The 25,255-nt window shown below is 41.9% G+C and overlaps 2 protein-coding genes across 4 annotated transcripts in view; both read right to left on the bottom strand.

Annotated features, from left to right (window-relative positions):
- LOC117403276 (neuroendocrine convertase 2) overlaps positions 1-12,424 on the bottom strand; it is a 60,317-nt gene extending 47,893 nt beyond the window's left edge. The window contains exons 1-2 of the mRNA XM_034005306.3: positions 11,920-12,424; positions 8,349-8,453 (exon numbers count right to left, since the gene is read on the bottom strand). Of these exons, the coding sequence (XP_033861197.1) occupies positions 8,349-8,453; positions 11,920-12,099 (285 nt within the window). The 5' untranslated portion in view covers positions 12,100-12,424. The remainder of the gene's footprint in view (positions 1-8,348; positions 8,454-11,919) is intronic.
- A 9,165-nt stretch (positions 12,425-21,589) lies between these two features.
- The window catches only part of LOC117402716 (uncharacterized), an 86,232-nt gene continuing 82,566 nt past the window's right edge, over positions 21,590-25,255 (bottom strand). For all 3 annotated transcript variants that reach the window (XM_059024418.1, XM_034004115.3, XM_059024419.1), the window contains one exon: positions 21,590-24,739. In XM_059024418.1, coding sequence (XP_058880401.1) covers positions 24,474-24,739 — 266 coding nt within the window. In that variant the 3' untranslated portion in view covers positions 21,590-24,473. The remainder of the gene's footprint in view (positions 24,740-25,255) is intronic.

Here is a 25,255-nt window from a genome sequence, read left to right as displayed (position 1 = left end):
TTGGTGTATAGTCATTGGTACACGGGATGTAAACGGGTCTGTGTTTCACGTGTATTTAAAAAGTGTAGATTTGTATTTAGGCACGAGGAGAGCACAAATCACTTCACGTGCTGGTTAAATGTAATATGTGAGCACGGGGTTGCACGTAATTAATTCACGTGCTGGGATTCAAGTGAATAATTAATTAGTAATTGAATCCCAGCACAACAGTATATATAGATGCACATTTCTGTCACTCGGGGTTAGGTGTTCGGTGAGTGGAGAACGGGTTTGGAGACGGAGGTAATTGTAAAAGTAAAGTAAATAGTTAAATCTGCTCACTGTGTTTTGTTCGTCTGTCTGTGCACTGTCTAGTCCGTTTTGTGTGTCTATTTATTTTGGCGCAAGTGCCGTGTCCAGTGTTTTTTGTGTTTCAAACCTTTTATTTTCTGTTCTGTTTATTAAATGCTGAGCGAAAGCATTCGCTCAGCTCCATCAAACCACAACTCTCTGTCTGTTTATTTCCTGGCTCTGGTCTGACGCCACTCACTCCGGCCGTCTTTGTGACACGTGGTGTCCTGCGTGGGATCGACAGCGCCTCCAGGACTCAGGCCAGAGCAGGAACCGCATTCTTGGATTTAAAAAAAAAAAAAAAAAATGGCAGAAGACACCATCAAAGTGCGGGACTGGATGCTGGAAAATGCTGGGCAGGAGGCCCAGTCTATCCCAGTAGTCGTCCGGTTCCTGCAGTTTATGGATAGGGAACGATGGGAGGCTTATGCAAGGGAACAGACCGTAAGCACCTGGGAGGAAGGTGTGGGGTTGGTCCTCAGCTACCTGGAGGCAATTATAAGTGGAACAGCAGCCCAGGTAGCAGGTCCACCAGCAGAGGAAGAATGCCTGCTGTCCCCATCTCCACCAGCAGAGGAAGAATGCCTGCTGGTTTTGCGTCCACAGCCCGAGCGGGAGGAGCCAGAGCGTCCACAGCCAGAGCGTCCACAGCCCGAGCGGGAGGAGCCTGAGTGTCCACAGCCCAAGCGGGAGGAGCCTGAGTGTCCACAGCCCAAGCGGGAGGAGCCCGAACGTCCTACGCCTGAGTGGGAGGAGCCCGAACGTCCTACGCCTGAGTGGGAGGAGCCCGAACGTCCTACGCCTGAGTGGGGGGAGCCCGAACGTCCACAGCCCAAGAGGGGGGAGTCGGTGCGTCCACAGCCCAAGAGGGGGGAGTCGGTGCGTCCACAGCCCAAGAGGGGGGAGTCGGTGCGTCCACAGCCCAAAAGGGAGGAGTCGGTGCGTCCACAACCCAAAAGGGAGGAGTCGGTGCGTCCACAGCCCGAAGAGAGGGAAGTCGGGGCTTCCACAGCCCCAGGACCCAAGCTGCCAGCAGAGGGAGAATGCCTGCTGGTTCCACCTCCACCAGCAGAGGGAGAATGCCTGCTGGTTTCCCCGTCAAAGGTGGAGCTGCACCAGTTCCCTGCAAGAGAGGCAGAGCAGCACCAGTCCCCTGGAAAAGGGGGAGACTACACGCTGCTCCCACCTCCATCGGCAGGAAACTACACACTGCTCCCACCTACACCGGCAGGAGCAGAGCAGCCGGAGCCGCCTCTGCCTCCGCCACCTCCACCGGAAGGAGCAGAGCAGCAGGAGCTGCCTCTGCCTCCGCCACCTCCACCGCTTCCTCCACTAGGAGCAGAGGAGCAGGAGCTGCCTCTGCCTCCACCACCACTAGGAGCAGAGGAGCAGGAGCTGCCTCTGCCTCCACCACCGCCAGGAGCAGAGCAGCAGGAGCTGCCTCTGCCTCCACCACCGCCAGGAGCAGAGCAGCAGGAGCTGCCTCTGCCTCCACCACCGCCAGGAGCAGAGCAGCAGGAGCTGCCTCTGCCTCCACCACCGCCAGGAGCAGAGGAGCAGGAGCTGCCTCTGTCTCCGCCATGTCCACCAGCAGAGGGTGAATGCCTGCTGGGTCCCTGTCCACCAGCAGAGGGTGAATGCCTGCTGGTATCACTTCCCCCACCAGCAGAGGATGAATGCCTGCTGGTATTACTTCCCCCACCAGCAGAGGAGGAATGCCTGCTGGTAACACTTCCCCAACCAGCAGAGGATGAATGCCTGCTGGTATCACTTCCCTCACCGTCAGGGGGAGAGAAGCAGGAGCTGCCTCTCCCTTCACCAGAAAGACCAGGACGTGAAGCTGGCGGCCCTCAGCAGCCCTTGCATAGGCTGCTGAGGGAAGCATGGGGAAGAACCGCCCGGCCGCAGAGGCCGAGAAGAGGGCCAACACCCGCACCCCGGCTGGTCCTGACTCCCTGCCACGCTTCACCCAAGGATGACTGTCTGGCATTGCCTGGGGCTGCCTGTCGCGCCGCATCGCCTGGGGTGGCCAGCCACGCCGCATCGCCTGGGGTTGCCAGCCGCTCTGCATCGCCTGGGGCTGCCTTTTGCTCCACACAGGGTGCAGGGTGCGAGGGAGAAGTGGAGCTCTCTCTCTTACTGCATACACAATGTAGTATTGTGTATGCAGTAAGTTTCAAGTATAACAGTCTTTATAACTGACCATTTGAGTGACTCAGACCTACATAAGGAGCATCTCAAACTCAAAAGAAACAGCAAGCTGTAATATACTCTAATACAGACGCTGAAACCGCAAGTGATCACTGAAGTTATTATATTGATGCTATCACTACACCCTCAACCAAATGGATAGCTGGCAAGGACAGTCACATTTGTTTTAGGAGGCCTAGTATGTGTAACATTAAAACCCCAACTAGGGCTGATACAGCCAGGAAATTGTAATAACAGAAGTGTTGAAACCATCATAATTTACACTGACAGCAGCATAAAAATAACACTTCCACAAAATGTATGAATTAACATAGACGGGGACTGTAATTATAAGACATTTAATCATCTTCAACCTTTACCACATTTTCACAGTTGGAAACATGCACCAACTGGCCAAAAAATAAGAGAACAACTTTATTAGTGTGTAGCACCATGTAGCATCCGACACATTTTTTGTCTGGAAACAGGTGTGTCTTGTCCAGTGTTCAGGGTTTCTGTGATTTGGGCCACTAGAGCACAAGTCTGTTGCTTGTCATTACGTTGCATACATCTGCTGTCTTGATCTGTCATGACATACTTGGAACCAGAATTATATTCTTCAGTGGTGGTTTCTGCAGTAGTCACCATTCCTGGAACACCTGGGAGACCTTTTAGTTGCACATCTTGGTCAATGCAACCACTGTGTTGAGAGACCAGGGGCTCGTTTCTATATCACAAGGTCGTATGTGTAAACACGACAAGTCTTTTGACCACTTCTCATCACTGACCGTGATGGGGTCTCGCGTGTTTCTATATACCTGTCAGGTCTTAATTGCTGTCGCGTTTGAATAAGATGAATAGTATTACCTGGCAAATAGGTCAATTACACACCACAATTTCGAATGGTCTGGGAAATTGCATTCACGTGTATAACTATTGATGAAGGATACATATACTACTGTATTAAATGTTCTAAAACACATTTTCAACTACCCTTTATGTAATTGTATGTATACTCATGTGATGCAGTCATTTGGAAGTGCACCATTCACACAGAATTTTAGCTATTACATAGTGTTATAGTTAAATTGGTATATATTACCACATAGTAATTACACCTGTCAGAACACATGTGACACAACATTTAAATAAAAGGATATTAATTCCTAAGGGAATTTGTGTTATGTGTTTGGAAACGAGGGATGATGGTGTAATATAGTGGAAGCACTTTTCCACATATTGAAAAAACTGGCCGAAAAAGTAAGCATCTTAGCAGACCCAGCTTACAAGTGCTGTTAGATGAAGTTGAGAATAATAAGGAATTGTTATTTTTGAAACTGAGCAACAAAATAATTTTTTCAGCAAAAAAGATGAAATGGACAGAGATAGCAAATAAAATGACTGCTGTCAGTACTGGGAGGAGCAAAAAGAAATAGACAGATTATAGTAGTGTGACCCGCAAAAAAAACATCGGCCTTGGAGAGGTGAGAGTGAGAAAACAGGTGGAGGGTCCCCACCCTGCTACATTCTATCTGCAGAAGAGAAAGGAATTTAAATTTTGGGGACGTCTACCACTGATGGTGTTCCAGGCGGATTTGCCACTTTGCCATCTCATGTCCCAACTGAGAGCAGTTGATCCCTGAGGTATTTATTTTCATCCATCGAAACTAAACATGTGCAGCTGCAGTGCCGACATAGTGGAAACTGAGAAAGCCTGGCTTTAAATAGAAAAGAGAAAATTACAAATAAAAGAAGAAATGTTGGCATTGAAGCAAGAAGAGGTTGCTATACAGAAGGAGTATTTGCAGGTTGCAAAGGAAATAGCAGATACTGCCGAAAAACAATTGATGGCAACGCAGACGGTAATGTGGATGCTAATGCATGCCAATCCTTCTCTCCCTGCATCTATGGGAGTTCCACCGATGCCTCCCAGAATGTCTGATGAGAGTTCCCAGTTTTACATAAACAAAACGGTATCACTTTCTGTATTCTACTTGTTCAAATTTGGAACTCACTATTTTAATGTATGTTTTTTGTTTTTTTTTGCAGATGCTTTCCCTCAGGCTCGCAAAGTTCCAGTTAACTGCACACCACATGTTACTTTCCCCCTTTATTATTTTGTATTATGCAACAAAATAACGTCTTCAGTCTGTGGTGTTATGTTACGTTTATTTAGCAACACAAGTGCTTATTTATATTTAAACATATAGTTGCAAAAACATTCTGTACAGCTTTAACAATCATTGTTTGCTTTGTATTGCAGCAATTCAAAATAAAATTAAAACTAAATTAAGTATACTACTTTTTGTAAGGGAACTGCATACTTTCTCCACTTTTTCTTTAACACAATGGTAATGTGTCTGGCGCCGCATTAAGGTTAAGCATATCTTTCTTGAATTAATGTATGTCGAACTTGGCGCCCTTGAGAACTTTCAGGCACATGTTCAGGCTAGTCATGTTGTTCAAGCTGCTCATCTTCGATATCTTCTAGTGTCATATTGCTCTGCTGGGATATGTTATGAAGTACACATACCGCTATAATTATCTTCACACACTTTTCAGGTGAATATTTTAGAGCACCGCCAGATGTGTGTAGAGGTCTAAAGCGCATTTTTAGGGCCCCTATGTACCTTTCAATAACTTGGCTAGTTTTGTCATGTGCAGCGTTATATTTCTCCTCTGCTCTTGATGTTGGTGTTTGTACGGGTGTTAAAAGGAATGGAGGAAGGGGGTATCCACTGTCTCCCAATAGCCAGTAATATTCTTTGGTTTTTCAGATGTTTATGTAATGTACTCAACAACAACAACAAAAAAAAACTATTACATCCGACTGTTTCTCCGTTCGTTGTACTATTTACAGTGTTTTGAATACAGCTGTCAGAAAGACTGCTGCGGGGCTTCTAGGTAGGAGTATATCTCCGGTCCTTCTAGTGTTAATAAAGTCTACAGCATATTTTGTCCTTTTGCAAATTTTCAACAAACTCACTGGAAAGGTTGGCGATCCAAGTCCCAAACATATTAATTTAGCCTTATAAAATTGGTTTGGTTCCTGTTGAGGTGTCTCAGGTCTAGGATGGTGCGAAAGCCAGCATCCTTTTTTGGCACCAGAAAGTATCTCGAGTAGAACCCCTCTTCTTGAGAGGTGCGTTCTACGAGATGGATGACTTGTTTGAGAAGCAGTTTCTCTACTTCTTGCCTGAGTGCCAAAACCGTGATCCCTCGAAAGGGAGGAAGTCCTGCGCGGAACTGCAGTGTGTAACCGGTGTGTACGGTGGCAAGCACCCAGGAGTTTGAGGTGCAATTGCACCAGTATTGCAGCTGATGTTGTGTAAACAGGTGGGCCTGAGGCCGCAAGCCTTCAGGGCCCCTGCTGGGGTAGAGCACACACACATACAACGGACAGCCGAGAAAAGACGGCCTGTGACATAAGTGTAGCAGACCGTGAAGAAGAAACCACTGATTCCACGAGTCAGAAGATCTCTTTCGAAAAACAGCACATAAGTGTACCTTACTGTAGGTGAGATGCAAAAGAGGAAGTGGGCTCCGCGGAGCGACTACCCTCGGCAGGCGGGACTGAGGACGTCACTCCACGGAGGGGCCTATCGGCAGCTCTGACATAAAATGCTCAGTGAATACCTACCTAAGGCAAGCATAGGTTGAACTGCTCCCCTTAAGGGTCAGTAAATTGTATCAGTCTTGACACAGGAAATATTCACTACATGGGGAACTTCTAGATACATGCTCGGACTACGGACCACAATTCTCCAGTCAGCTACTCACAAAGGTATGCAAAACCTGGGAGTCATACAGAAGCTCACCACCAGCTACTACCCGCAGACAAACCTGACAGAATAGGTGAACCGAACCTTAAAGGTAATGGTAGCATCCTTTGTTGGTAAGAACCATCAGTTGTGGGATCAGTGGCTGCCGAAGTTCCGATTCTCTCTGAACACTGCGAAGCACGAACACCACGGGCCATATCCCTGCCGAACTAGCTCTGGGTTGGAACATCAAGGGCCCACTGGACCGCTTGATTGCTGCGTCATCTTCTTCATTGTCTGATCCCTACCTGATCCTAGAACGTCAATAACGGATGGCATGAGAGGCATTCTAACTGCTCGTATAAGCTCACACCCACCCCATTGGCCTAATTTGAATTTCTCCAACCAAGCTCTGTTATCCACATGTTGGTGAGACCTAACTATTTTTCATATTTCATTATCAGGATTGTGTTTTTCTATTTTATTTCGCTACTTTGGGACTTTTTCGTTTTCTTTTTGGTACTTTTCTATACTACAATTATCTCCTGTCGGCTTTGTGTTTGTCTTGTCAAGCCAGTGAGTGTTGTTTACGTGTGATTGTATATTGGAAACAATCCAGACACCTCCCTTGGTTGTTTGTTTTATGTTTTATGTTCTTATAGTTTTTTTTCTTTGTTTCATTATATATCTGTTCACCCACTATTCACATTGTTATACTCTGCAATAAACCATTTATTCGAAAATCGGCACAAGTAACCTCCCTTGTTTTACTGCTGTCAGTCCATCTTGCTGATCCTAGTTCACTATTAACGGGCCTAGTAACAGTTCCTTTTGAGGACAGTGCGGCTGCTTATCAACCAAACAGGTGGATCGTTACAACACTATTTTCATGCTCAAAATACATCAATGGCCCTCAAACAATGAAAGTACTATAAATGACGTGCCCATTGCATATTTGTAATTACGGCCTTTGAACTACATAGAGGATACTGATGATCGTTCGTAATATACGTTTTTTATTTGCTGCAGGAGGATGTCCCAGTAAATCACGAGCCCTGACGGGTGAATGGTTTAAGGACATCCTCCTATATACCACAATTATGTATTTACATTTGTACATTTTTTATATTAAATCAGTTAATTCAGGGATTTTTTTTACCTGGAGGATCTTTACTTTCTTTGTCAACTATGCTTCAATGTGGATTCATTTCGAACCCTGTATATGGTCTCTTCGCAACTGACTTTATAGATAGAACCTGGAGCTCAGTCTGTCAATTTGCAGGCTCTCTTGTTTCCTACTGTTACCGGTGTTAATGAAGGGGCTACAGACTGTTCAGATAAGTCAGACGCAGGCAGATTGGTAGTTGGTGTTTCTTGAATAAACTTGTTCTCAAGGAAATCAGAGTCCAAATCAAAACAACAATAGAAATTTGAAATTATTTCAGATATTTTAAACTTAAGAAACAACACACCACTGGATTGGAATATAAGCAAATATACATTAGAAACTAGTCCCGGTAAGCATGTTATTCCACTTATGTTATCTCACTCATGTTATCCCAATCATTGTTTCCCACTGAAGTGTAATAGCAAAAATGTATCCCATACTAGATATACCCACTCTTGTGGTATAAATACATTACACCACCCATGAAGTTAACAATTCTATTACAGTTGCCTTATCCTAAATTTGAAGCCTGTCACAGTTTGAAATCCAATTAATTCATTTAATTATGAATATTTCTTCTTGGTAGATAAAATGCCATTGCTGTGATATCTAATGTTTATGCCGTTTTATTATTTGCAGTCATGCCAATACTTTTGAGCTTTCTGTATTTTATAAGGCAGTTATAATAGGCAAAAAAATGTGACATATTTGAAAAAGTGTATAGAAATTAGATTAACCAGGTAGTCCCAGGTTTCATATTTCCTGTTACAGTAATCTACAAGTTAAAGGAACAAGCCAGAAATTAGCTGTCACTCTCCCTGATTAACTGACCATATACAGCGTGGTTGCTATAGGAACCCAGTGAACGGTGGAAAATGATCATCAGCGGCAAGGCTTACCCTTGGGTCCTTTTCAAGGCGTTGTATATGCTGAAGGCTGCGTCTTCTCCTTGCTTTTGGAATGGCGTTGTGATAAAAATGGAATAGTCCTTCCGCAAAAGGGAGCTAAAATGAAAAGATGACAGGGTCACTCAGACTGTCTGGGATGTAAATTACATTTGTTTATAGTCCCATAATAGTGCCATAGCAGCAAGTTAAATAGAGCCCACAGTATCCAGATAACTAACTAGTGAAGCATTTCATCTCGGTTAAAAACATGTACAGTACAACTTAACATTTTAATATAGGCTACAGTAAATGTATTGTACAGTATCTCATACAATTCTTACATTGTGGCCATTTCAAAACATACATCTGTAATAAGGGTAATCTAATATTTTCTCAGCAAAGTGGCTTTAAAATACATGTAAAGTGCTATATAAAATCTAAAAATCACTAAAAGAGGTAGCGGTAGTCATTTTAAATATATCCATGTGCTACTGTTGTGTACAAAGCTTATTTTCATAAAATAGGCTTCCCAGTTTCCTATTTAACCTTAGGGTAATATACAATATTCTAACAATATTCTAAATATCTCAATATTATACAAAAATGTATTTAGAAGGTATAAATGACTGGAGAATAAAATATTCTATCCCTCTGTAAATGCTATGTTGTATTTCAGTGTAAGGTTCTACTTTTCTTCAGATTTGATCAGATACAGGCATTTTGTGTTTCACTGTGGTATAAAGTAAATTACTAAATCTAAATATAACCCTCTAGTGCCATTGTCTGCTTTGTATATTGTAATAAAAATGCCAAAAATAAATAAAACAATAAAATATTTAACTGAAGGTATTTAAAAATGCACCCAGTGGAAGCAATGTCACAGAAATGTTGTACAACTTATAACTCACACATAGAGGAGAGTAGTCCATGCAAGTTTAACAAAAAATGACACTTGTTAATTCATTTTGCAATACTGATTGCTACAAGTTATCCCCAGCCTCCCCTACTAAGGCAGAGGTATTAGGAACTGCCACAGTTTACATGGTTTGTATACATAGAAACCAATTGTAATTCTAAAAATAATCCCTTTTAATGCACATTGTCATGAAGGGAAATAATAAACATGACTTTATTTCCTAAATACTCAGCAGCTTGTAAATGTCATTTATTGTTGATGGTTTATTGTAACTTTGTTTTGGTTTAGGCTTGTTGTGTTTCTCTATTATTCCAAACAATGAACTATTGAAAATGCAAAAATAAATTGCAGGTACAGTAACCGAACAAATCACAGTAAGTAATCATTCACAGGTGAGCAACAGTGAGAAGGGATTTTGTAATTCATTTTTTTATGCTGATGTTGATGCTCAAGAACATCATTACATCATTTTGATACTCTGACCAGCATTAATAAATCAACATGTAACCATTTTGTTTCAGAGCTGGGAAAATAAGTGACATAACTGCTTCTATTATTTATAATCTATTTTGTCAAAAACTGAATAACTGAGCAGAGGTTCATCTCTTTCTTTTTTGACAGTAATGAGGCATCATGTTCACATAGTGCAATATGCACCATTTATAAGATTTTAACTCAAGAAAGATGAATATGCTATATTTATGACTGAAAGGTGATATTGAGATATATAATGTAAAAAACCCTTCATTGTTTACATAAGGCTATTAAAGATAACCTGCTCTCCATTCTTGTATCTGTACCTAACATAAAAGAATTGTGGAATTTCTATGAATCTGACATTAATCATGTTAAATCGCTTGATAAATGCATGATCTGATCCTTTAAAAATTGCTCAATGCTTTCTAAAAGAAAAACAAACAAACAAATAAAAATGTGAAAAACACATAGCAGAAAGATAATATTTTGTGGATCATGTGCTGAACGGCTGGCTATCCTTTGGTTTCTTTTGACTGAATGTCATAAATGGTGATATTTAAAAGGAAAATCGATGTTCTTTTCAAAGAATATGTCTGAGCTGTTCAGGACTCAACGACAAGGAACTCCACATGCAATTTAATAGTCAGGATTCTTTATATATATATATATATATATATATATATATATATATATATATATATATATGATACACTCATAATAGTGTGGAGTACAGTAGCCAACTGCATGTACTTGATTATAAAATATTGCTCTGATAATTAAGTATCAGCTACTGCAAATACAATTATCAAAACTTGACAGGTTTGTTTTGGATATTGTCCACAATACATTCAATACATTTACAACTGTACGGTATATATAGAGAGAGAGAGAGAGAGAGAGAGAGAGAGAGAGAGAGAGAGAGAGAGAGAGAGAGAGAGAGAGAGAGAGAGAGAGAGAGAGAGAGAGAGAGAGAGAGAGAGAGATGAGTTGTGGTTTGCTGCAGAAGAGGGTGTCTGAAGGATAACGTTTATACATGCAAGGGTGCAAGAATCAAAATAACATTGTTTTTGTTAAATGTAAACGTCGTCTATACAATGCATCATTTTCCGTCTTCATTTTACCTCTTAATATATATATATATATATATATATATATATATATATATATATATATATATATATATATATATATATATATATATATATATATATATAGATAGACACACACACACACACACACACGTATTCATTATTTTAGTATTGGTTAATCCTAATATTTAACCAAGGGCCATACTTGCAATAAATGGACTACATTTAAAAATAATGGAGCCAACCTTACCACAATCAAACATAACATGTTGAACATGGAACTAAATGTGTTTGTTAATGCACACACAATAGTATACTAAATGCATTATTTAACAAAAAACTACACATTTGCCCCGTTAATATAGAAAACGATTCACGTATGCAATATTTACAAAGACAAAACAACTTATTGGTATTTCATTTTTGTTTCAATAAATTAAATGTTTGCTCAGAATCGCATAGCATTTTTAAAACTACCATACAACCATTTCGTTTCTGCAATCTTGTTCAGGGAAGTGTAATGTAACAAAGTGTTACTCAACAGATGCGTACCTAAAACAAACATACTGTATAGCCTAGAACGTATTTAGAGTAGACAGTTAAAGGGGAATTGACAGCTACGATTCACGTTGTAGTGTTGGATGACAGTCAATTTGATCCACTTGCAAGTCATTAGTTTAGCGCTAACTAATGATGAAAGAGATGAGGGATTGTCTTCATTTAGACAACACTGTTCTAACATTGTCACTATAAATCACCAGCGATTATTATTTGTTGTGCAAGACTGGCATACCATGTCTATTGTGTAAATACGTTTTCTCTAATTTAACAAGAGAACAGAAAGGGGAGCACCTGAAAATACAGTATGTGAAAGTACTGCAGTGAGATATATCAAGTTATTAGAGACTGAAGGCTGTCAACAAAAACGAATTCAAAGCAACAGAACAACGGTGTTTATTTTAGATAAAGCAATATCATATGAGACAATAAGATAACTTTCACTGTATTATGTTTAAATGTTATTTCAATTATTACATGTCAATATGTTTTTTTTCTCTAAACACTACACACATATGCGGCAGTTTTACTGTATTTATCTTACCTTTTTGCCACTGTTAAAACCGTGATCTGCTGCAACTTGCTTGGCTACGTCTTCCCCTTCATGCAACTGAACCAAGAAATGATTAGTAAATATCGCCTTCTCTGCATCTGCTGTTTCAAAAAGAATTAAATTAAGCAAAACCAGGATGACTGTAGTGCCATCCTTATTAAATCCTCGCATGGTTTTCGTTAATGTGAATGTTGTGGATGGAATAAAGGCTGCAGACGGCTGCTCACTTGAAATTAACGCTTTTCTGTATGCATCTAGCTGTGGATGAAGCAGTGTAAGTTAAATGGTCCGTCTATGAAATGTTGATTGTGTGTAGTATGTTCGTGTTTGGCACCAAATCTGCATTTTCAGCTTCCTTTCATCTATAATTCATCAGCACGCTCGTGGAGGTTTTCATGATTGACGTCCCACCAGGATTCACCCAATAAGCTTGCGCGGGTGTCGTCGGTTGGTTTTTTACTCTGGGTAAACCTTCACTTCCAGATGCTGAGCCCCCTGATTCAGCACCCTGGAGAATTCCTCCATTTCATACACTGTACCACTGTGTGCTTATTGGCTTGGCAAGAAAGAGGCAGATAGGAAATCCTAAATGAAATGACGCAATATTATTTTCAGGGCAGAATATAAACGAGCGATTAGTTGGAATCTAATAACTATTGTGTGTTCCCTTTTCCATTTTTCAGCACTGTATATTTACAGAATGGTGTTTTATGTTATAGATATGTGTGTTTTATGTATGTGTGGTAACGATACAAACCTACAGAAGAGATTATTATCAGTGGTTATGAAACAGTTGGGTGAAATATATTGTTTTTATAATGCATTCGTAACTATTTATTGATGTATTAATGTATATGTTAATTTGCTCAATACAGTGATACATTTGTAAAGATTATTGGAACACCCTTATTGTGCATCTGTATTCTTTAAAAAAGTGCGATATTGTTTATAATGATTCAATAATAATATGTAACGGTTATCTTTTAATGTTATTTATTTAATTCTAAGAAGCATTTCTCACAGTTTAGGACCTCAGTCCATAGTAACTTTAAAATGTCTACAAAGATTACCTTTGGCTTACCTATTGTTGAGACTCCTTTAAAATGCAAATTAATTACTAACCATGTTTTAATATTTGTTACAAAAAGAATATATATATATATATATATATATATATATATATATATATATATATATATGAATATCTTTTCAAACTTGTGCAATAATTTAATCATTTGGGGTGTTTTACTTGCAAGAGCAACAGTAGATTTATCAACAATCATGGGGTTTACATGCGAGTTATTATTATTATTATTATTATTATTTTTAACTAGAGACATTTACACCGTTCGGTCAGTTTATTTTGCTAGAGTAAACCAGGCTTTTCACCCGACGTCATGCAAATGAATGGGAAAGGTGGTGATGATGATGGTGGGGGTATTTAATTAGCTATGCGTAAAGTACTCGTGCTGTTTTTGAATATTACTAGTGACATTTTGTGAAAATGTGGTTTCCATGCGCAGAGAACTGGTACATGAGTGAATCTAAGCTGCTGCAATAAAGCAAAATACCTCCTGCCTGGTTGATACATTTTTCTCGTGTAAATGTCTCGAGTTAAAAAAAAAAAAAAAAAAAAACTTGCATGGAAACCCCATGAATGAGGGAGCTTTTTGAAGCATTTATGTATTTTATTATAGTCAGCTACAGTATAAGCAAAAAAAAAAAAAAAAAAAAAAAAGTTTTCCCCTGTAACTCCAGATATACTTTTTTTCCCCCAATGCATTTACATTGCTTCAGACTCAGACCCATTACTTACTTGCTCTTGTGCTACAATACTCTATGTAGTATTATTATTTGGGGCTATTTTAATCATTGATTCTAAACCAGAGCTGTCCAACCTTGGCCAATGTACACACCGAAGCTTTTTTAGTCCAATGGGTTTGAGCCAACACTATTTTACACACACACACTGAGAAAACAAGCAAAGGGCTTACGTTGTCACAATCGTGTTTTATCAGTCATTCTAATTTTGTCTCAGCAAACATATTCCTTTCTACTGATATATTCCAGTTTATGTGCTGTCGATTGTCTCATGTTTTTTAGATGATGGCATGATATCATTAGCCCAAAGACATTTTAGGTCACCCACATAAAGTAGAGTCGAGGATACAGTGTGTCTTTCCAGTCTTGATGACTATTCAGCAAGCTTCTTCACTTGAGAAGTGGGAGTTAACCTGCTGTGACTGTTCTCAGCTGAGCATCCTCAGAACAAGTTCCTGCCAATCTGAACAGATCTGCTTTGACTTCATTTTATTTGTATTTGTTTATTTGGCAGAAGCCTTTATCCAAGGCAACCTACAGGCGTTACAGAGCAGTACAGTTTTGCAATGCAAGATAAATATTTAAATACAGTATAGTTTACAGTAAGTGCAAATAATACAACAAAAACACAATATGAAGTAGGATGCAACAAATTAGGATTACAAGTTATATCTGCAATGACCCACATTAGGTGATGCAGGTCCTTTTTAAAGACAGCTTCAAAGTTGTTTTTATACAGCATCCTTGAAGATTCACATTTTAAAAAACAATAACACAACTTATAAATCAAATATAAAATGGGCATTATATCATACCAAAGTACATCAAACACAACTATAGAATATAGAGTTTATGAGGTTCAAGGCCCTTCTTATTTCAGTAACAATTGGTCTGATTCATGGAAATTGTAACTTCATTTCCCTCCCAAAAGGACCCTTGCATTATATATGTCCTCCCATTTTGCTTTGCCTTAAATTTCTGGAATTGTTTGATTTGATGCTGCGTAAGAGAAATGGCAAACTGAACAGCAGCACAGTTTTCACAGCTTCTCAGAACACATGTCCACCGTATTTTTTAGATTTAATCAAGTCTTTTGGCTTAAGATTCACAATGCTGCAGATATTTCTAATACATTGTTGCTGCTTCCTGGAACCAAATCACTTTATGTGCTATTCAAACTCAATTCAATGTATACCTGGATGCAGCAGTTTCTCTATAGTGTTGTACATTTTTGCATGTCCTGAATAAAACAGGTGACGGTTTTCACCAAAATAAACTGGAGACAGTAATAATGTTAAAGCATTGGTTAGAACTCCTTTAAGTGTCACAAAATGTACACAAACAGCCATCCCTGTATTGGGTGTAAATGGAAAGGAAACAAATGGAATTATATAGATTTAGAAGATAGGGAATTTTGTTTCATTATAATACTGAAATATTAATTTTCAGTTTTAAAAACAGTCCCCCCAAGTATCATATTATACACAACTGCTACATGCTGGATTGTTGGCCCTATTTGCAGAGTAGGTCTCCTGTTGGCTGAGTAAATTGGAAAATCGCTCTGGATTAAAACAGAAAAGAAACAGTTTCAGAGGACAATAAAACAGGCCCAGGGGTGAGGTGATGCCACAGTTGTGATCACAGAAGTGACCCTGAATGTGTATGACGTATACAAATAGAAATAAATCATATTTAAATACTTCAAAAAATGTTCTTGTATATTTTTGCTTGCATATTTTCTGCTGAGCTCATGGCATTACTTAGGTATTGATTTCTGGGGTTGCTTGAAATAACAAGCTACTACTGAAGTTTAGACAGACAGAAAAGAGTGTATGTCAACAACAAGAGAACAACAATTCTAAGATAATTACACTATAAATGCATACATAAAAAAGGAAAGAAATGATGTGTTAGTTTTTAGATAAAAAAAAAAAAAAAAAAAACTACAGCCTGATGATTTCTGACTCATTTTGCTGGTTTTGTACTGTATACCGGAAATTAAAAGTGGTTTGAGGTTTTTTTTTTTTTTTTATTTGAACTGCAATTCATTCCAGTAATGAAATTAAGGCACATGTTTTTAGCAAACTGTCTGTTTCAGACAGGAAGAAATTATCAATGTACGCCCCAAGTGCACCCTCAGTAGTCATTTTTATACTAGCCCAATTTCAGAAATTTCATCTTGCTCAGGCTTGCTTGGCTTGCTCATAGACTTCCCCTATGGTGGTGACTTTATTAAACATGCCAAATATCGATGTGCAGAAACAGTAATAAATTATGATTAAGACACATATTATGGGATAGTAAATAGTTTGGGATAGTACACATATTATGGGATAGTAAATAAATAATTATTAAGGCTACGATTTTGTCACGCAAAAATCTTGGAAATTCTATCAAAAATGGAGTATGTAATGCACTGAAAATACAAATCTGTGAGTATCTGTAAATTGTTTGGTTGTGTATGCTGTGAGATGGCAGGGAGGGGGTTAAAACCTCTCTGCAGAAAAAACATGTGCGGAAGACACACTTGTTTTGTTTAATTGTTTAATTGTTTTATCAGTACCTGCACCTGGCTATTATTGAAAATAAGAGCCAGGTGCAGGGTTTAAAAGGAGAGCAGTCAGGCCGCTCAAGGCGGCTGCTGAAGAGGGCAGAAGCCCGACTGTGCTGGTACAGCCGTAATATGTAAAAGAATCGCACTCACCGCGGTTCGTTGCCCCTTTAAAAACACTGACCCAACACACAGAAATGGATTTTTGAAGCGCGGTTGCGCTATTTTTAATGAAACACAAAAATAAAAATAAACAAAACAAACAAAACAAACACCTAGCTCTCTTTGAGCAATAACTAAACAGAACAGGAACCTAAACTAAAACAGGACAGCTAAGCTGTTTACCTGTAACAAAAAACAAACAGAACAGCACACACAAAACAAAGGCTTCACTCTACCTTTTTTCTTTTTCAAATTACAGCTGTACCCACACACCAGCACAGTCAGGCTTCTGCCCTCTTCAGCAGCCACCTTGAGCAGACTGACTGCTCTCCTTTTAAACCCTGCACCTGGCTCTAATTTTCAATAATAGCCAGGTGCAAGTACTGATTAAACAATAAAACAATTAAACAAAAACAATTAAACAATTAAACAAAACAAAAGTGTGCCTTCCGCACATTTTTTTTCTGCAGAGAGGTTTTAACCCCCTCCCTGCCATCTCACAATGCATGAAGCATTTATGTGCAGCTATGTAGGTCAGTGAATGAAATTTGTAGATGAGCGAGCAAGCATGTAAATGAGTGGAGCTGAAGTTAATGGGGTGAAGTCGGGTGAAAAAATGGGGACAGAACTGCAAGCAAAGTGGCAAATATTACTGCTAAGTGGTACTCCACTGCGACTGACTGGCCCCAAACGGGGCTGGACTCCAATGCTGCAATACAGAAAAGAAGAGTTCAATTTTATCTTCAAACTCACTTCCATCACAGCTGCTCACTTCCTTCCTCAGTTTCTTTGAAACTCCGCCCAGACTTTCCACATCAGATTGTGCTCCGCCTTCTACTTTTCAGATGCCACTTTCAATGCAAAACTTCACAATAAAATGGAAATGTGCAGGTTATGTCCTTTGGGACTATATAACACTGGGGATGTATACACAATAAAAGTTTCTTGTTTTTTTTTTTTTATTTAAAAAGTGTTTTAATTATTTTTCTTCCCCCAAATGACAATTAACTTTCAAATAGCCATTTTATAAGTGATATAAACCACTTTGGGCCATGTAGTTCCCATGAAATGCATGCACACCTGGGTGGTTAAAGGCCCTTGACTTAGCCTTGGGCCTAATCACCACCCAGGTGTGTGTATATTTCATGGGAACCGCACGGTGCGGCGTAGTTTATACCTTACATAAATAATCTACAATATGGTACGCTAACCTTAATATGTGATTTTTTTTTTTTATATGCTTTACCAAAAATATTCTATGTGTAAGTTTATCAGATATGCTTGGCATTTTAAAGCAAATTAACTACAATCAGTTTGAAATTAAGTTAATTAAAAGTAATACAATTAGAATTGGGTATGCATTTCCAGTAAGAGTAGAGTCCCAGGGTACATTGATGTTTTGCATTTCGCAAGAAAATTGTGAAGTGATGACATGCATACATAATTAGGTAATCCTTACAGTTTCAGTAAGAGAGCCCTTACACCGACGACATGAAAACTGGATACTGTGGACAAACCTTCCCAATCTCCTTCCTTTCTATCTGTTTTTTATGTCTCAACATATTCTCAATAATATGCTGCAAATTGATATAATTGATTTAATAGACATGTTCATAATTAAATCTCAGAGTCTTTGAAAAAAAATGAACACATGTCCTGAACACCTATTGGTCTACAGATTTTAAAAAATGTTTTAGAAGAAAAAATAATCTTCCTAAACTTTAGCCTTGTGAGGTTCTTCAGAAAGGTACAATAATAGTTTTGTGGGTGTGTGACAGGAATGGCTGAGGGTCTGACGTCACGGCAGAGGAAGGGACCACAACAACAAAAACAAAAAGGTATTGTGTAGTGGCGCGGGCGCCGTTTTATTTAAAGCAACCAAAAATAAATATTTAAACAAAAATAAACACTCGCTCACCGAGCAAAATAAAAGAGTAAACAAACACAAATCTCGCACACAAAATAATAACTGCAACACAGGTCAGGCTGGGCAGATTGCCTTCACTGTTCCTATGTTTACTTTCTCTCTCGTTTCTCCGTCACTCCTCTCGCACACTCTCCTTCTGACACCCACCCCGAGCTGGAGAGCTGCAGGCTTTTTATATTCAGGTGACCATCTCCCGATTAGCAACAAAATTAATCACTTAATTAATTCGGGAGATGGCCACCTTCTGCACGAGTTTTTTCATTACACCTGGCAGAGGACGAGCACCGATCTCGCCTCTGCCAGGACATGTTTTAAAACTAAACAAAACAATAACAAACATACGGCGCTCGCCGTCATGCATACAACAATCAAAATAAACAAACACAAAATAACACAGGAGCGGAGGGGGAACCCTCGTTCTAAAAATAAACAAATCAATGTACAGGGCTGCTCGCCCTGTTACATATCCCCCCCCTTGTGCAAAGCACACATGGCCCAACGGCCACCTTCCCCCTCAGTCTCATAGTCCCGGAAGAGGGGAAAGCCCAGTGTCCATGGGGGTGGCCATGGTGGGATGTCCTCCACCCCCCAATTCTTCATGGCCAGCAGCTCCCTCTTCCGGGGCTCCCGCCACACTCTCTCCTGCCGCGAAATTGCGGCTGGGGGAGCTGGTCTCCTGACCTTCCCCCTCCTCTTCATGGCCAGCAGTTCCCCTCCGTGGGGCTCTGACCACACAGACTCCGGCCGCGAAAGTGCGGCTGGGGGAGCTGGTCTCCTGACCTCCCCCCCCTTCTTCATGGCCGGCAGTTCCCCTCCGTGGGGCTCCGACCACACAAACTCCTGCCGCGAAAGTGCGGCTGGGGGAGCTGGTCTCCTGACCTCCCCCCCCTTCTTCATAGCCGGCAGTTCCCCTCCGTGGGGCTCCGACCACACAATATCCTGCCGCGAAAGTGCGGCTGGGGGAGCTGGTCTCCTGACCTCCCCCCCCTTCTTCATGATGGCCGGCAGCTCCCCTCCGTGGGGCTCCGACCACATGACCTCTGGCCGCGAAAGTGCGGCTGGGGGAGCTGGTCTCCTGACCTCCCCCCCTTTCTTGATGGCCGGCAGCTCCCCTCCATGGGGCTCCGACCACAGTGTAGGGACCCCAGGTGAAGCAGGATCCCTGGCGACCCCAGGCGACGGCAGCGGACCCTCGGGAGGCGACGGCAGCGGACCCTCGGGAGGCGACGGCAGCGGCAGCGGACCCTCGGGAGGCGACGGCAGCGGACCCCCGGGAGGCGACGGCAGCGGACCCTCGGGAGGCGACGGCAGCGGACCCTCGGGAGGCGACGGCAGCGGACCCTCGGGAGGCGACGGCAGCGGACCCTCGGGAGGCGACGGCAGCGGACCGGCAGCAACCCTAGGAGACGCAAGGGAGACACAGGCGACCCAAGGCGATGCTGACGGCGGGAGGGGAGCCCCTGGCCATGAAGGCGGCAGCAGGAGCTCCACTTCTCCCAATGGTGGTGGTGGAGGTAGAGGTAGCTCCTGCTCCTCTCCTCCTGACAGTAAAGGCGGCAGGGGCTCCTCCTCTTCTGGCGGCCAAGGCGGCAGGGGCTTCTCCCCTTCTGGCAGCCAGGGCGGCAGGGGCTCCTCCCCTTCTGGCGGCCAAGGCGGCAGGGCTTCCTCCATTTCAGGCGGCCAAGGCGGCAGGGCTTCCTCCCCTTCAGGCGGCCAAGGCGGCAGGGCTTCCTCCCCTTCAGGCGGCCAAGGCGGCAGGGCTTCCTCCCCTTCAGGCGGCCAAGGCGGCAGGGCTTCCTCCCCTTCAGGCTCCGAAGGCGGCAGGGCTTCCTCCCCTTCAGGCTCCGAAGGCGGCAGGGCTTCCTCCCCTTCAGGCTGCGAAGGCGGCAGGGCTTCCTCCCCTTCAGGCTGCGAAGGCGGCACCTCCCCCTCTGGCAGCGACAGGGAAACCAGCAGGCATGTTCCCTCTGCTGGTTGTGGTGGAAGCGGAACCAGCAGGCATGCTCCCTCTGCTGGTGGTGGTGGTGGGAGCAACATGTCGTCCTCCCACGGAGACGGAGGTGGCACCAGCAGGTATGCTCCCTCTGCTGGTGGTGGGAGCGACACGTCGTCCTCCCACGACGGTGGAGGTGGAACCAGCAGGAATGCTCCCTCTGCTGGCGGTGGGAGCGACACGTCGTCCTCCCACGACGGTGGAGGTGGAACCAGCAGGAATGCTCCCTCTGCTGGCGGAGGTGGGAGCGACTCACAGTCCTCCCAGGGCGGTGGAGATGGCACCAGCAGGTATGCTCCCTCTGCTGGCGGAGGTGGGAGCGACTCACAGTCCTCCCACGGCGGTGGAGGTGGAACCAGCAGGTATGCTCCCTCTGCTGGTGGAGGTGGGAGCGGCTCACAGTCCTCCCACGGAGACGGAGGTAGCACCAGCAGGTATTCTCCCTCTGCTGGCGGGGGTGGGAGCGACTCACAGTCCTCCCATGGAGATGGAGGCGGCACCAGCAGGTATTCCCCCTCTGCTGGCAGGTACCTGGGCTGTGGACCTTCGGCCTTCCCCTTCTTGGGCCGTGGACGCACCGACTCCCCCCTCTCGGGCCGTGGACGCACCGACTCCCCCCTCTCGGGCCGTGGACGCACCGACTCCCCCCTCTTGGGCCGTGGACGCACCGACTCCCCCCTCTTGGGCGCAGGACGTTCGGGCTCCTCCCTTTTAGGCGCAGGACGTTCGGGCTCCTCCCTTTTAGGCGCAGGACGTTCGGGCTCCTCCCTTTTAGGCGCAGGACGTTCGGGCTCCTCCCTTTTAGGCGCAGGACGTTCGGGCTCCTCCCACTCCAGGTCCGTGTCTTTGAAGACCTCCAGGCAGTGGTGCTCCTCATGCCCGTATCTCATGCAGTTGGTGCACCACTCCTCTTCCCCTCGTTCCACTTTTCCTCTCGGCCTCCTCCTCCTCCTCACCTCTGTCTGTGTCCCCTCCTCCTGCCATATGGGGAAGGTGCCAGGGGAAATGTGCCATGGCTCCCCACAGTTAAAACACCACTCCTCCCCCAACAGGCAGGTAAGGCAGACTTGCTGCGGCTGTTGCTGCTGCAGCGGCTGCTGTCTCCTCATCCTTCTTCCTCCCATCTTCCTCTTCAGTCTCCTTTTCTCCCTCCACACACTCAAAAAACGAGAAAAAAAAAAAAAATGAAAAGATGCAGTACCCTACTTCTGCCTGCGTCCTGGAGGCGCTGCGATCCCACTTCTGACACCACGTGTGACAGGAATGGCTGAGGGTCTGACGTCACGGCAGAGGAAGGGACCACAACAACAAAAACAAAAAGGTATTGTGTAGTGGCGCGGGCGCCGTTTTATTTAAAGCAACCAAAAATAAATATTTAAACAAAAATAAACACTCGCTCACCGAGCAAAATAAAAGAGTAAACAAACACAAATCTCGCACACAAAATAATAACTGCAACACAGGTCAGGCTGGGCAGATTGCCTTCACTGTTCCTATGTTTACTTTCTCTCTCGTTTCTCCGTCACTCCTCTCGCACACTCTCCTTCTGACACCCACCCCGAGCTGGAGAGCTGCAGGCTTTTTATATTCAGGTGACCATCTCCCGATTAGCAACAAAATTAATCACTTAATTAATTCGGGAGATGGCCACCTTCTGCACGAGTTTTTTCATTACACCTGGCAGAGGACGAGCACCGATCTCGCCTCTGCCAGGACATGTTTTAAAACTAAACAAAACAATAACAAACATACGGCGCTCGCCGTCATGCATACAACAATCAAAATAAACAAACACAAAATAACACAGGAGCGGAGGGGGAACCCTCGTTCTAAAAATAAACAAATCAATGTACAGGGCTGCTCGCCCTGTTACAGGGTGATATAATTAAATGAAAAAAAACACCCCTGGGATTCGAACCTGTGCATTCAGATTGTCAGAGAATTGATTGATTATGACTCGGCTATGCTGTTTTCCCAGAGTTCTGTTTTAGTTTGCGTATCCAAACTTGGCTTAAGTAAAAAAGTGTGATTCTGTTGCACTACAGCCATAATGGCCATGAGGGGTTATTACATATGTCAATTCAATCATAAAATAAGAGGAAAACATGAATAAAATAATACAAGTGCTTCACAATTAAAATTACATTCCCTTGTTCATATCATTTTCTACAATATTCCATTTAGCTTCTTCAACAAGGAGAACATGAAGAACAAGAAGATTTTTTTCAAGGTTTTGACTTCTTTTCTCTTCTAATAAATTCACAGATAGTACAATGCTTTATAGAGTGTTTACAGCTGTCCAGAAAAAGTATATGAATGGTCCTGAAATAACTGGGATAACTGTGGCAATACCCTGAATTCCCCATTAAGTTCAGTCCTATAAAGGTAATGGATGTTTTCCTCCATCCTTTATTCTAACTTGGCTGGAGTGACTACCATGACGCCCAATATACCCCAATGTAACGATCATCAGTATGAAGTCATTAGTTAAAAATGAGAAATGAGAAATTCGATATATATTAACATTTTAATGCAATTTAAAAACACAGGAGAAACATATTATAATCTAATATTTACTCAATATAAATGTAAGAAGTTTAAATGTCAAGTTAAATTCAGTGATATTATGTCCAAGGGCTCACGAGAAGGTCAAAGCAGCTTTATATGTTATATAAATACATGAATAAAACAATAGGTAACCAGAAGGTCACAAAGATTGTTCTTAATACTCTGATCTTTCACACAATTTTGGGGGATGATTTGGAAGTAGTGTTTATGGTTAAGAACGTTCAGTGAAATGGAATTTTCTCAGTTATTGCTCCACTGAGAAGAAAGATGATCCTCAGTTGGATGTGGACCTGTGGTTTCTTCAGAGGTATCTCTAAAGTCATTTACATCCGTATCTCAATGTTTGTTAAAACAGCATATGACAATGATGTACTGATTAAAACAATGGCTTAGTTGAGGGAAGTACTGCAAACAACATGCATCCCTTCAGTATGGCTACTGCTGAAAGGATGGACATTTAAAAAAAAAAACTCATGTCCACAACTCTATTGCTTTTTGTGCTTTTATTTCCCAGGTGGAATCCTCTTTTAGAGGCAATCTAATGCAAGAGATACTGTACACAAGCAATTTGTAAGTAATTTGTTTCTTGGCAACTCAAACTGACAATACAAATTGACTGTGTCACTAATTAACAACTCCAGTTGTCAGCAAATTTTTTGCTCTATTTTTAGCAATTCAGTTGACAATTTTTCTACTTGACTGATATTGCATTTTCTAATTACCTGATTCCATTTTGCTGAATAGGAAGTATGTCTACAGTGAAGTGGATGCATGAGGAAACTACAATGGATTGTTTTTTAATGATAGAAAGTGTTTATGGGATGTTAGATGTGCGTAATATAAAGACTGCAATAAAACAGAAGATGAGTATAAGGAATTAACAAATATTTTTGGGAAATCACCAGGGGAGGTAAAAGACAAACTGAAGAACCTCCAAACTCATTATTTTGCGTGGAAAGCCACTCTCTGGTCAACACACAAGTTTTTCTACATCAACGTCTTTTCAAAATTATTATAATTACTAGAACAGCCACTGAAACATGTTTACTGCAAACTGCCGTCATTTTAAAATGGCTTAAAATAATTGTCAATTTTCAAGTGATGCATGTGGCACATTTATCAATAGCAATTCAGTTGTCAATTTTTTGTTGTCAGCTAGAATTGACAATAAAAATTGCTTGTGCATCTCTGGCCCTAGGGATAAAATAAGTATACAGCATGTCCCATAAGTCAGACATCACAGGCAACATCACATATTATACCAATTAGCATGTTCTCTGTTAAATCTGGCAGCCACACCCCATTGATAATCTGCACCACACATCAATTACATTAATTAATTATTCTTTGATGAAAGACAATTTATATCTGAAAGAAAAAAGACAGACAAACAATTTTAACAATATTGCCTATCATGTCTGACTTATAGGACACCCTGTATATGTTTTTCTGAAACAACAATCTTCGAAAATGTTTTCAGTTCTGGTCCCCACTGTCTAACTGAACACCTTCTTTCTCTGTTTTCAGGTCAATGGTTGCCTCAATTTACCTTGCCAGGCCGTGCTATCTAATTGCACATTTTGTTCTGCTTCTTCGGTTTTGTCTCCTGTGTGTACTAGAGATACTACTTCTTCAGAAGAAACACTGGGATTATGAACCTGATTAAGGGCATCGCATTGTTGGTTTTGTTCTTCTTTCTGTTTCTGCTGAATGGGTTCTTCAGACTCCTTGGCAGCTGGCAATCCTGATAAGAAAGTTGTATACTCTTGACCGATACATTCAGCTTTGCCTGTTGATTAAAAAAGTAAAACATGAATACTTTTATATTAATATAGAATTGCTAATAGCTAATCGTTAGCAAATACCACACAACACTGCCTTTTGGCACCTTAATGGTCAATTGCCAAAGTGGAAAATGCAATCAGGAAACGATTAAGAGGAAAACCAATAATCATTTGCTGTCTGGAGACAAAATCAGTCTGATTGATCTTCATCTGGCTTTGTCTCTACATGGCTCCCGAGCCCACAGGAGCTCAAAAGCCATTATAACGATCCCTACGAATAACAAATCAGAAAGCTCCTGACCAAATGACACCCTGCATTAGTGCTTTTACTTTTGAGAACTTGAGTACTACATTAAATATTGAGTCTGTAATAAAAATGTTAAGTCATTTTAATGGCTTTACAATCTAGTGTGTATTGCTTACAAAGAAAACGATTTCAAGAAATAGAAGACAAGAAAACACATACATGTTTAGTAATGAAACAGATCATCTTTCTAGGTTGTTTCTCTCTCTCTTTAACA

This window comes from Acipenser ruthenus, chromosome 5, assembly GCF_902713425.1.
Source record: "Acipenser ruthenus chromosome 5, fAciRut3.2 maternal haplotype, whole genome shotgun sequence".
NCBI lineage: Eukaryota > Metazoa > Chordata > Actinopteri > Acipenseriformes > Acipenseridae > Acipenser > Acipenser ruthenus.
This window is presented reverse-complemented; position numbering and strand designations above follow the sequence as displayed.